Here is a 13,083-nt window from a genome sequence, read left to right on the forward strand (position 1 = left end):
GCAAAGTCGTCTTGTTCCGTTGCATAATGTCAGCGATGTGGATGAGTCGATTAAAGGCTGCTGTGTGAGTCTGGCCTTTGGAGAAATAACAAGATGCCGTCCCCAAAATACATGGATTTAGTCAAACGTATGGAACAGTGGCTGCAGCTCCTTAATTTTTTTTCTAGACGATGGCCTCTGCCAGATCTTCCATCTCATATTTGCTTGTCTGCTTCCCTTCACGTCTCTGTGGTCCCAAACAAGCTCAGTAGGCTTGTATGGTTTGCTGACGAATGAGCAGGGTTTTCTCTCCTACAGCACTTGTGAGCAATCTGAAGAGAGAACGGCAGGAGGAGCTGAGAAAGATTTAAATCAAAATGAGAATAATCCTAGAGCACTGCTTAAATCTGTGATCAGCTGCTTAAATTAAATGGTAGTAATAACAAAGTGTTAATATAATGAAATTAAATCTAACCATGGGATTCCACCAGCTCATCCGTATGGGGCTCGTTTGCATGTAAAACTGTGTGGTTATGCTCTGATTGCCGTGTGATGACACCTGAGAATACACTATTTTTTAACAGTGACCTGGATGTTTAGTAAATTAGACCTCTTCTGGAGAAGAAATTATCAGACAAGACTTGAGACAATTCGAAGTGTTCAATTAGTTTAATATTAAATGTTTGAAAACTGTATCCTCCCACTGTGCCACTGCTATCTTCCCATTTCAACACTTACTCATTCCCTAAAAATTAGCAATAATCATTGGTCCGAAGAAGAAGAAAGTATGCAAGTACTTTACAAGTAGTGCTACTTCACAAGCAATTAATTAAAGCTTTTGGCTTCCACTTGTGTGAGAGAGAGCAGTACCATAGTTTTGCTGCACAGATGAAAAGGCTGGGGTGTGGAAAGGTTAGTGCTTGCATAAATTTGTGGTAAACAGTTTTAAAATTGGAAGTAATGCAAAAGTTCTGAATTGTACAGCTCTCTTGTTTGATAGTGATCCTTGCAAGCAAACCACAGAACTGTAAGACTAGGTAAAAGCACTTGACTATTTTTGTTTTAATTGAGAGGCTACAAGTATGATACTATAATGTTCTAAAAATATGTGGGCACTTTCATTTAAAAAAGCATCCTGGTTGGATTAAATGGTTACTACCTACTTAGTTGTTCTGACCTGTTCTCATCTTGCTTTGGACTACATTAGTGTTAATATATTATTTTATGAAATGTTAAAACTTCATTAAAAAAATCTTTACTCATTTTTGCAAGGATTTGGTGAGGGGAAAATAAATGGCTGGAGCATGAGGAACAATGAGAACAATTAGGCAGTACACTGTCAAATGCACAAAGGAAATAAGCTGAATTTAAAAATGGTGATTTTTCCATTAATGCCTTTAAATTATGATAATCTCATAGTTGCTCATGACTCTAGCTGGGCTATTTTTTCACAGGCAAAAATGAGATTTTTCACTATGACAGTGTCTCTTTGTCTCCGAGCTGCAAAACACCAATGTCCTTACATGCATTGTAGCTGACCCACGTAATACCATAACCGTGGTTTATCCCATTTTCCCTATCCCTAATAAGACAGAGATGTGAAACAGCTGTCAAGGTTTGGATCATTCCCAGGGTGACACCCTGCATTTCAGCACTAAGAAGGACCAGGGCCCCTCTTGCAATCTGCTCCCGAGCATTGGCTGGGAAGACCGTCCATTTTCACGCAAGGGATGCTGTGAGAGCTGCACCAGTAACACTTTAAGCACATAGCTCTGCTCCTCTTAGTCTCGTGTCTTCATTTTTAACTCTCTCACCAAAGAAAGGCCACTCAAGTGAGCACTGTGGTGAACAATAAACCTGTGAAAAAATAAGCTGTAGCTTTCCAGCAGCTCCAGCAAGGGAGTTAATGCTAGGGAGAGCACACCTTTCGCATACCAGCCAACTGAGGAGTTGGCCTCCTGTGTACCCAAGTATCAGTGGTGATTATCAAATCTCTTAAAATGATATGTCTCCTACATTAATCATTATCCATTCTGTACAGGAAGCAAAAACCTCCTTAGATCAATACCAGGAAGTCAGAGCTGATAAAGGAAATGGCTGTCTGTTGACCCAACGTGAGCAATGCATTGCAGGTTTGCCAAGCTTAGCCAATTTTCAGAAAGTGCCCTGTGCTTTTTTCCTTCCCTGGAGACTGGCCTGGGGTGGACAGCAGGAGTCAATCCCAGAGGGAAGACCTGGCCCTGGCCCCATCTGTTCACGTGCAGGCAGCAGGAAAGCTGAGCCTACACCACGTTTTGCATGTTAGTCCATTAGCTCTGTGCTCCAGGTGAAGGACTAGTGCCTTACGGGGCTTAAAAAGTAAATCCCTTACTAGTGATTTACGGGGCTTAAAAAGACTGTTTTCAGACAGTGTTTTGAAGCAAAAAAAGAGATGAAGTTGTTCAGAGCATCTTTACTCTTAATTTTTAATGTATAAATTTATTTTGTAGAACCCTGACTTTCTTCTTTCCAATCAGCACTGCAGACACTGCTGCAGTCCAGAAGCCACCACTGCTCTGTCAACCCACTAATCGCGCTTTTCCCTTCTTTGCAGGAAATTGTGTCAGAGGTAATAGCTTTTACTGGATAGAGGCAGATCTTGAGCAACTGGATCAAACCTCATAGGTTTGGCAAGTCGAGCGTGTTTTTTAACCGGGTCTGATTCGCGTCTAGCTTCTGTGCCAGCAAGGGTCGTGTTTGTAGTGTGGGCTGATATTTTAAGGAACTGCAGCATCATATTCCCCATCCCATGCACAGCTAAGCTGTTAAATGTCACATCATGGGGACAACTGGATTGTACTGTCAAGAGTCATGTTAGGGATTCCCGTCTCTCCTGAAAGTAATTTCTGTTGCTAAACACTGGAAAATGAGAGATGCAATAAGAAATCACCCTCCTTGGTAATTGTTGGCAGTAGTTTTTCTCTAGCTGGTCACCTCCCTCCCTTCTTCTTGTGAAGACAGAGATACTGTCCTTTGGTTTATTAACTCCTCGTGCTGTTTGACTGGAAATGGGTGGGCAGGTATCCGAATGGCAGGAATCAAATCTTGAAGTCTCCTTACTTCCTGGCAGCTGGGGAACTCTGCACTGCTAGAGGAAATCAGTCTGGTGACAAGCTCTACTGCTATCCATCCACATATTTTCCACCAAAGACTGCAGGAAGTCTTGCATTCGGTTACAGCTAGGAAGCTTTTCCTCGCTGAAACAAGGAACGCAGTTTTTTCTCTGAGGCATGTACATGCCATTAGTGGAAATTTGCTGCATCCTCCACTATGGAGAAATAACTTGCCTTTCTCAAAATGCTGTTTATTCTTATGTTTTCTTTGTAATTAAGAAACATTTCCAGTAATTTTTCAGAAATCAAATTGTCTGTTGGATTCCAGCAAAAGGCGCAAGTGGTTTCCTTATGAAAGCTCCAGTTCAGCGTTTCTGTTCTCACTTGTTCCCACTGTTCTTGAGCAAATTGAGCAAGCGCACAGAAAATTCACAGCAACTGTTTTTCTTTCTTGTGTGTGTGCTAATGTATGTTCAGGAAAAGGAGGGTCAGATAAGTGTTTAAAGATGCGCGCGATGCAGACATGTGCTTCGCATGTTTTCCCCGCCTCACTCCGGTTCATGTAGCTCACTTCCAGTCTGCAACACACGCCGCAGCTCTGGCCCTCAGCAGAGACTGAGCTGTTTTGATTCATTTGGTGGTCCGATGGTGGGAGCCACGATCAAACCAGGACTGGGAGATCATAGTGTGTGAGTTCGTTTCTGTCCTAAGCAGGGTTTGGCTCCTTAGTTTGGAGCAGAAGGAAGGGAAAAAAAAGATTTGCACCCATTTAAGCAGCTGCTGAGGTCTAGGTATTGTTTTGCCTTTCCTGTTTAGCATTCCTTCTGCGCTTGTGTCCGTTTCTACTGCCCACAGCAGGCCTGGACAGTGTTATTAATAGTGCTGTTGCATGCTGGCATCACTGAATCCTGCTTCTGACAACCACTTCCTCCAGTGTTTTATACATTTTTCTTGCAGTTGAAGCACTACCTGTCTCTGTGCAGGTCTCTCTAAACGGTCTCCTTTGACTTCACAGGTCACGGTTTTTGTGTGACTGACTTTTTAGGAGCCTTGTCTTTGTCTCCAGGCTCTGCCTTTTAAAGGTCTGCTTGCTAGACATGGTGGTATTGTCTACAAGCTAAACAAGAGTTGACGCTGTAGATGGGATCAGATTGAATTCTCCTGGTAGTTTCAAGACAGAGATGCATGATACCATGGTTAATAAATCTTACAAATGTTTTCTTCCCCCCCTGCCCCCTTATTTGTTTTGTTGCAAAGGTGTACAAGGATCCCTCTCACTTAAGGAGAAGTTTGGATTTTGTGTTTTCTCATGCAGAAGCCGGGAGACGCTTTCCCAAGGGAACAGCAAGGCCCATCCATCCATCTGCTATGCTAACCATCGCTTAAAAAACAGGGAGGTCAGCTGTGCAGCCAGGTCAGAAGCTTTGCTGAGAAACATTCAAGCATGAGGAGTTGCTGCCTTTCCTGTGGCAGTGCTTGAAGCCATTCTGTTGGCAGCTTGTGTTTCCAGCCATTCATTGTAGGAGCATTTCCTTCCTCATTAGCAAAAGTACCTGGAAGCCCAGCATTGTGTCATGAGATAGGAAGTCTTTTCCAATAGTTGTCTATGCAATTACATTCTTAGGGTGTAGCAGTTTTGTACAACACCCAGTATTTTGTGAACATAGCTCTCTACTGTTAGAATTTGGGCATCCAGTTCTGGCACGTTGCCCACATCGCTCTCTTAATAGCATTAGCAGAGGAGATCTAAAAGATTGATCCTTTCCTCTGATAGCTTCATGTTTTGGAAATCTGATGCTCTATCTGATCTGGGAGTGTCTGGCAGGATCGCAGATTAATTTGGCAGAAGTCCTTAGGGTAACTGAGAAGGTTGTGCTTAAAAGGTAAAGACTGTGTCTGCTGATGCTGCAGATGCTCTGACAGCCATATAATTGAATTCAACTTTGAATTTAGGATGGAGACTGCTGTAACTCACAACCAGTGACTCCCTGCATATAAACACCCTGTCTCCCTGTTACTTGTGGTCAGCCATGCCTAGTGAATGTAAAGGAGCGTCACTCTTGAAATTAGTTTTCTATTAGAGTGCTTATCTCCTGCCATCTAATCCAAATAAACGGTCGTAATGTCATTGACCTTTGGGACATCCTGTAACACCGCTGCCAATGATGGAAAGCTGTTCTAAAATATTGACCATTACAAAAAATCAAAGGCAGCAAATTGAAAATCTTGAAAGATGCCATCTCTGGAAGACCTCTGTGTGTCAGGGTGTGTGGTAAACATGCAGGTCCAGGCATGTTAGCTTACCCAGGAGACGAGATTGCTCTGAGCTCAAAGCACACTCTGTGGAAGTACTTCCCAAGTGGCAGATAGGGTTTTTTAAAAATCCACTTTACTGGTGAGAGGAGAGGGGTCTCTCTTTTCTCCCCGTGTTGGCCATTTGCCGTCACAGGTCAGGTTCGCTCGTGCTGGGAGACCATCTTCTGGTCCTGTGGTGGGAGCCTGGCAGCTTGGCCGGAGTTTGGAAAGAGGAAAGCATCCTTTCTCAAAGGATCTGGTTGCACCCTGCTTTTTAGCTTTCCCAGAGATTATTTTGAAGTACTTTACTTAAAGCAAAGCCATGGAGTAGGAGGCCTTGCTGACCTCCTACCGAGGCCTGACCTGCACAACCGAGGCCTTGCTGACCCTGCAAGAAACCTCGAAGAAGCAGATTAAAACAAGCGCTGATTTGTTTCCAAGATAAACTGTTGCCTGTGATTTCTTGGGGGCAGGACCAGAGGACAACTGGTTTGCTTGTGACAGTTCTGTTGAGTGGACTGTCCCCTCCCAAAAAAAGTATGTCTTTTAAAGGATGACAGGGCTTCCAAGAGATGTACAACACCCAAACCCCATGGAAGCCATTGCCGCAATTCCTGCTGCAGCTGCTGGCTGGGCTGGGCTGGGTCGGACTGGGGAGCAGCAGGAATGGGTGCCATATGGACATCATCTCCACCGCAGGGTGTTTTTTTCCCCCTTTAAAAGTATGCTTCATTCTTGGCTCTTGTCCTAGCACGGCTGCATAGCTAGAATTCCAGAGCTGCTTACAGGCTCCGGAGGAAGGAGGGGGCTCCCTGGCTCGCTTTCTACAAGATGCAACTTTACAACAAGATTGGAAGTCGAGAGCAGCCTGGCTAATTAATGCCAGCGCACCAAAGGCTTCTCTGCACTGTTCCCTTTGTTAACAGCATGCTGAGAGCATGTCTGCGTTGTTAAATGATTCTTTGCAGATCACATAATGAAGATTAATGCATTTTCCTGGGTACCTGGGCCTTAAACCGGCATTTTCAACACATCTCATGCTAAGATACTGTTTTGAAAGGTGTATTGATGAGGCCAAGGAGAGATGAATGTATAGAGATTTTCAGTAGTAACATACCTGCATTCAAATTTTTAGAATTGATGCAACGTTCTGCTATATTGAGGTCTAAATTGCCTTTGAATTGGGATTAATGTCTCTGAAACTATGCAAGGCAGAAGCTGTGCAAATTTTGCTGCCCCAGAAGCAGAAATTCATCTCCCCGAGCTGCTAGCTCAGCCTGCAGGCAGTGCACCAGGCAGCGTCTCAGCTGCTGAGCCTCCCGGCCGGCGTTTGGCCTGAACTAACCCTGCCAGCACCATCACGCAGCGTGGGAGCTTCGCAGGGTGCTGCTTGTCCCAGAGTGACTTGATTGAGGACAGTGATTTCCTTTTACTCGTGCCCTGCATGAGCTCCACTGCTGCTTTGCAAAAGCCTGGCTTTTTCTCTGGGTTCAGCAGGTCAGAGACAAAAACCCTTGGGACTCCTTGGTGGAAGATGTCCATCAACTACAAAGTGAAGGGCAGCGTGTGCTGCCTGTCTCACGTGGGTGCAGGAAGCCCAGCTCTAGGGGAGCTGGCACATAGGTTCTGTTTGAGCAAATTATTTCCTTTACTGGAGCAGAGGATCTCGTTATCGGGACAGGAGTTTGTTGAGTACCTTCTTGAGCCATTGCAGCAGCGGTTGGTGGGAATACACGTTCTCCATCCGCTTTGCTGCTATTCTTTTTCTGGGGTCTAGCCTGGGACTTGGGGTGGTAGTTGGCATATTGGCGCCGATGAGATCATGAAATACCAGGGAGACGGGGCAGGCATAATGAATCTGCTGAGCCAAGATGATGTCATGAGCCTGGCGTCTTACGAGGGATTTAGTGTTTTGTGCCATGCAAGTGAAAATGAATAAATGTAGAGCATTTATCCAGGCAGAAAGTAAATACAGAGATTAGACTTGTCATTGTTACTGAGGCAGCACCAAAAGCTGACAGTGTCCCTGGAGCCAGGGCTGCTCATCCGGAAAGAAACGGGCAGGAAGAGAGAGGAGCCTGTCCTAGAGCCAGTCTCCTTTTAGCCACAGGCATGTGGTAGGGATTTGCATTTTAATTATTTTTCAGTAGTCTTTTAAGCTCTCTTTCCAAAGCATCTCCCTCTATTCCTCTGTATTATGGCCTGCAATTTGTTTTGGGCCCTGAGAATACACCCAGAGCGCTGCCGGACTCCACGCACAGCGGAGGGCAACCACTCGAGGATTAAGGTGGTGGAAGGTAAAGTCTAGCCATTGACCTTTACATTTCCTTTCCTTTGTAGTGGAAAAGCTTTTTTGCCCAGGCTTCTGGCCTGAGGCTGTTCTCAGTTTAGATTTTTAAGCTCACGTCTTTCCTAGGTAGAAAAAAAAATGCCAGTGTTGAACTGGATGCTGCTGCCGTGGCTCAGGTTTGCTTTTTATCACCCGCTCAACCCTCCTGAGAAAATGTAGCCTGAATTCTCCGATTCATGCCTTTGTTTCCCCTTCTCCTTTTTACATCACAGCGGTGTCACTTTTCAGCCTGGTTTGAGCAAGTTGTGTCCATGCTTCTTGAGAGCTCTGTAACGCACCAGCCTTCTGCAGCAGATCTCTCAAACGAGCAACTGCCACAGCTTCATTTCAGCGTGGGTTTTTTTGGGTGATGTGATTCTTCCTTCGGTCCACTTGGCTACGACACAGACTTCACTAGTGGTTGAGCTCGACAGGTTTTAAAATAAACTCCTCTCCAGCAGATTTAGCATTATTGTCTTTTTTTTTCTTTTTTTTTTTTGGTGGGTGTTAGCTTTGTTTTGGACTTACCCTGATGGCAAACCTTACTAGCACCAGATGTTAAAAGACAGAGGGTTGCTCATGTTTTTCTTGGCACAATATATTCCCACTGCACCCTGTTTAATATTATCTGAACAGTAATCTGATGATTAGGAGAGATAGTGAAATAAAGCTTTACGCAGATGATCTATTTTCATCTCTTCAGCTGACTCTTCGAGGCACTGCATTAAAGGATTGGTTTGATAAGGAATTCATTGCTCCTGAGGGCAATTATCATTTTTGCTCCCGATGTTTCTCAAATGGGAAGGAGTAGCAGCATAATCTCCTTTATCCTTCAGTGTAACTTTGAAGACAGTATCCAGCCACTCCTCCCTGGGAGCTGTGTGTTCTGGAACAGACTTGACACAGTAGCTGTTAAATTACAGGGCTGGAGCAAACGGCATCTTAAATTTGGATTCTGTGGAAAATCCCAGAAAAGCAATAAGCACTCAGAGTACTTTTCTCTATCTAGATATTTCCAGCATGCTCGCAGTCATGGCTTCTGTATGCCTTTGCATCCTTTCATCCACTCAAGTGATTTTCAGGGTTGCTGTCATTAGCAGTACTGAGATATCCAGGCTTTCCCCCTGCCTAGCGAAGGCTGGATACCTGCAGGTAAACACCCTGGTGCCCACTTTCCCTCTGTGAGATGAGCAGCCCGGTTGCTGTCTGTGCAAGAACATGCCTCTCTGTGAAAAAAACTGGCTGCCGTGTCCCAGGTAGCAATTCCTGCTCTAGCGTGTGGATGATAAAATGGTGCTGCCTCTGTCAGAGAGGTGCCTGTGTTAGAAATGCCTTGTGCTGTCACTGCTACGCTACTGCCGATCTAATTACTTTTTCTTTTGTCTGTCTCTTTCCTTTCCCCATCTTCCTTGTTTTTGTGTTGTACATCTCCGCGTCCTGTAGTACAAATCTGTGTTTAGGTCCTACTCCCAGGACTTTGTGCCTCACAACCAAGTCTCCATACCTCCTTTCCTCTCTTCTACCTCCTCCTCCTGCTCCACCCCACCTTTTCCGCCCGTCCATCCATCTCAGAGCTCTGACCTAGCGGTGCCTGCTGCAGCCAGCCAGTCACCCAGCACTGTGGATGTGCCAAACTCCTCTTCTCAGGAGAGCAGCTTTAACGGGAATGCTCCTGTCTGCCTTCCTTCTGAAACCTCTTTCACTGATTCTCTCCAGACGCCTTCGGTGAGACTATCCAAAGAGATAATGCACCTTAACACAAGGCTGGGTTTTGTTTTTTTTTTTAAAGAAAGTGTCTCTTGTGTTATACATGCTTAATGTGATCTGGTTTCCAAATGTGTGTGAATCGCAGAGAGGTAATTCCATATAAAAACGGTGGCTAGAAAAAATTAACAACCTCAGCAGGTTTGAGAAAACGTTAGCACATATGTAGGAAACATAAAATGTCAAATGCTGGTGAAGGGGAGAGGAGAAGTTGCTGTAGCTTCCTGCAATTGTAATACAAAGCTGAGGAAGGTACAGGAGCGTTTTGTGAGGTTGGTTGTTTCTAAACACGGGCTCCTAACAGTGGTTTGCATCCTGCAGTTGCTGCCATGGCAGGATTTGGTGATTGCTGCCATGGCAGGATTTGGTGATTGCTGCCCTGCTCCCTCCTAAGTCAGTGGTGAGCCCCAGGAGCAGTGGGTGCAGTCCAGCTCTGTCTCTCCTCCGCATAAACCTGTTGCTCTCTCCAGGCTCCTGCTCTTTCCATTTACCAGCAGCCCTAGCTGTGCGCTTGGTGGCAGTGCACGTTGGTGGAAAGCATCGCGTGTTGGTGAAGTTAGACTAACGCAGTTCCCACACTGATACGGCACTACTAGTTTAAGGTCCCAGATCGGTTTTGCAGATCGCTTGACAGGTTTGTGCATTACAGCTACTTGTTTAAACACCTTTTCAAGGTGTTTTTGAGGCAGTTCCTCTTTTGTTTGCTGCAAAGCCTAGAGTTGATGGGATTAGAGCTGTCAGCACGGTGCATGGCAGTGCTCTTCACAAAGTTTGGAAGAGGGACACAGATTGCAGAGTAAATGACCAGGTTTTCATACTTTGGACCTGACCTTGCTGTTGCATCTTCCTCACGTCAGGTCCTTGTTACAGCCCAGAAGCCCTTGAATTTGGTTGAGTTGGGCATGATGGCTCTAGTCTGTGCTTGTAGCATGGTTTGGGAGACACATTTGATACCCTCTGGCCTGCAGGGCTGATCGGTGTTCAGCGGCAGGACTACAGCGTGGGTCGAACAGGCGCTTGTGCGTCAAGCTCTGAATGCTCAGCTTCCGTAACCTTGAAATCCGCACATGCATATCGCACTTTCGCAGTCTCACGTGGAGTCCATGGCAGCTCTTGCAAAGCAGTGCCTGCTGCTGTCCTGCTGCAGCTCGGGGCCTTCAGGGTAGTCCTCAAGAACCAGAAAATAATTACCTCCAAGAAGGTACAGCCTCGGTGGCCAGTGTTGGCCGCTGAGCTGGAGGCAGGGCTCCCAGTTAGGTGACAGCAGCCGCCAAGAGCACTTCTCCTCCCAGCCCGTGGGCACGTTCACTCACTAACATTAAGTGCTGGCGGCGGGCACCATCACGTATTTCCTTTCATCCTGTCTCCCTTAGAGTGAAAACGCCAGTGAGGAGGCTGGTGAGGGTGAATACGTCAATCTGTATTCCTCTGGCCAGAGCAACGGGGAACTCCCTCGCTCTGAAGGAGTAAGTAACCTGGAGAGGGCCGGACACCGGGAAGGGGCTGCCTGGTGCATGCTGAGTTCACACCGGGGCTGACGCGCTTGGCACCGGCCTCTTCTGCACACCGTGGAGCTCCTGTGTCCATCCTGCTGCCCTGGCTCCCTTGCTGGCAGTCCCTCTGCTTGCCCCTTCCTGGCTTGCAGGCTTGAGTGGCCTCCTGGTCCGGGTGGAGAGCAGGCGATGCTTTCAGGGTCGCGGTGAGCCCCGGCAGGAGGTAGGGACGGCTTTTCCTGCCGCGCTGTTTCGTTTGTGCTTTGCTGCCTGTTTGGAGCTGCTTGCGCGAGGTTCCCTTCCAGAAAGCTGCACCCTGACCAGCGCCGTCCTGGGGCCGTGTCTATTCTTGTAACTGCTTTGGCTTCCCTTTTTTAATACAGAAAGCCTTGTGCTCTAAATTTTTTTTTCCTTCACCATTTGGATACAAAGTAAGTGATTGATTTAGCATTGTAGTCGCACGCTGTTTCTTCCTTTACTCAAGCCTCGTATCTTAGATATTTCCTAGAGGAGACAGGGCGTTTTCCATTGCAGGGAGGTACCGCCTTCCTGTTGGGTCATAGGAAACAGCGGCAGAGGTCTGTGGCGATCTTTTTGCCTGTCCTCATCTTGGAAGGCACATCTCCTGCAGGATGTCTCTGAGACCTTTATCCATGCTGGTCTTAAATACGCCAAGAGATAGCGCTCCCATCACTTCCCTTCAAGAGACACATCTAGGCAGGCCCAGCCTTTTGGGCAGCTGCGAGCTGGTTCTCAACTTTGAAGCAAAGGGCTTTACAGATATAGTCTGGAAAAAATCTGTAGACACCAAGAAATCTAAACTCACCAGTGTGTTTTCCAGGCCGAATGGATAGTGTGTAGGTGGTTTCAGTCCAGCCTGTTCAGTAGGTTGAATTTCCAAGTTTCGGTCTGCATGGTATTAAATAACAACACTGTTAGATTAGTATTCCCATTTGCCGTTCATGCGTATTTTTCTCCTTAATAAATGGCTAATTTAAAATGCTGTATCTTTGCTTTGAGCTCTCTACCTGCTGTTCCATGCCGCAGGTTCAGATGGTTCTGCTTTTTTGCATTAGCCTCATTTCCACAGCCGTGAATTGTGAAGTGAAAACGTTGCATCATTGCGTAACCTCTTCTGATGGGAGAGAAGGGAGGTAGGAACAGCAGTGTGCATCCACCCCTTACGACAGGCTGGTTTTGGGAGCTGTGACTGGGAGGGGAACTGAAACTGGAGAGCTTAGAGCTGGCTGTGTCCATTTTGATTAAAGCAGAAGCCCAAGTGTATTTCAACAGTAGGGGCTGGAGGAAAAACAAAAGTTGTGAGAGGGTTAAAATCCAAGACAACAGCTGACCTGTGTTGTAACTTTCAGCATCATTTCACAATGCTAAAAGCAAACAGTACTAATTACACTAGTCTCCAGAGAAGGTCCCAAATTTCCTGTCTAATTAACTTCTGTGTTTTCCTGGCATTTGGCATTAACTTGCATCAATCTTTAACCGCTTCGTAGGAATTTACAGTAAAGGGCCATTTAGAGGCAGTCAGACTGTAAATGCAAGGCTAGCTGTGGTGTAGGACCCCACATAATAACGAAAAACTTCCTTCTCTTTGCAGGAATCTCCCTCTGTCAAAGACGGCCACTCCAAAGATTCCACTTTGAACAGCGGTGCCATGGGGAAGGAAGGCAAAGATGGTGCTGAAAGGTAAGCCCGACTCCCCTGGTACTCCTGCTTCCCAGCCTCGAAGGGTACAGAGTCTCACCAACGTCCCGGTAGCCCTGCCCTCTACCAAACCGTCCTTGGGGCTGCCTGTTCCGCCCTCAACCTTCTCGATGTTCTCTAAACTTTAAGCCCGCTTTTTTTGCACAACTGGTGAGCGGTGGGATCCTGCTGAACAAGGAGGATCCTGGCAAGATGTCGTCACTTAACTCAGGGAGCCCGTAGGGGTTTATGCAGCCTGTGTTAGCCATCCTAAGTCCATCTAATTGGCAGTCCTGTCATTGACACTGGCTGCTCCCTCCTGCTTCCAGGGAAACGTGCAAAAAAAGTCTGTATTGCTGTTGGGAAATAGTCTTCCAGAGGGGAATTTCTTTCTAACCCTGCTAGTTAGAGGCTGGCTGAGGCCCCGAAGCAG

The 13,083-nt window shown here is 46.4% G+C and overlaps 1 protein-coding gene across 3 annotated transcripts in view; it reads left to right on the plus strand.

Moving 5' to 3' along the window:
• The window catches only part of RAPGEF1 (Rap guanine nucleotide exchange factor 1), an 89,462-nt gene that overhangs the window by 61,288 nt on the left and 15,091 nt on the right, over positions 1–13,083 (plus strand). For 2 of the 3 annotated variants that reach the window (XM_072882803.1, XM_072882804.1), the window contains 2 exons: positions 10,833–10,925; positions 12,565–12,653. In XM_072882803.1, the coding sequence (XP_072738904.1) occupies positions 10,833–10,925; positions 12,565–12,653 (182 nt within the window). The remainder of the gene's footprint in view (positions 1–10,832; positions 10,926–12,564; positions 12,654–13,083) is intronic. The other variant, XM_072882805.1, reaches the window with a different exon arrangement.

Source organism: Ciconia boyciana, chromosome 18 (assembly GCF_034638445.1).
Source record: "Ciconia boyciana chromosome 18, ASM3463844v1, whole genome shotgun sequence".
NCBI classification, from domain to species: Eukaryota; Metazoa; Chordata; class Aves; order Ciconiiformes; family Ciconiidae; genus Ciconia; species Ciconia boyciana.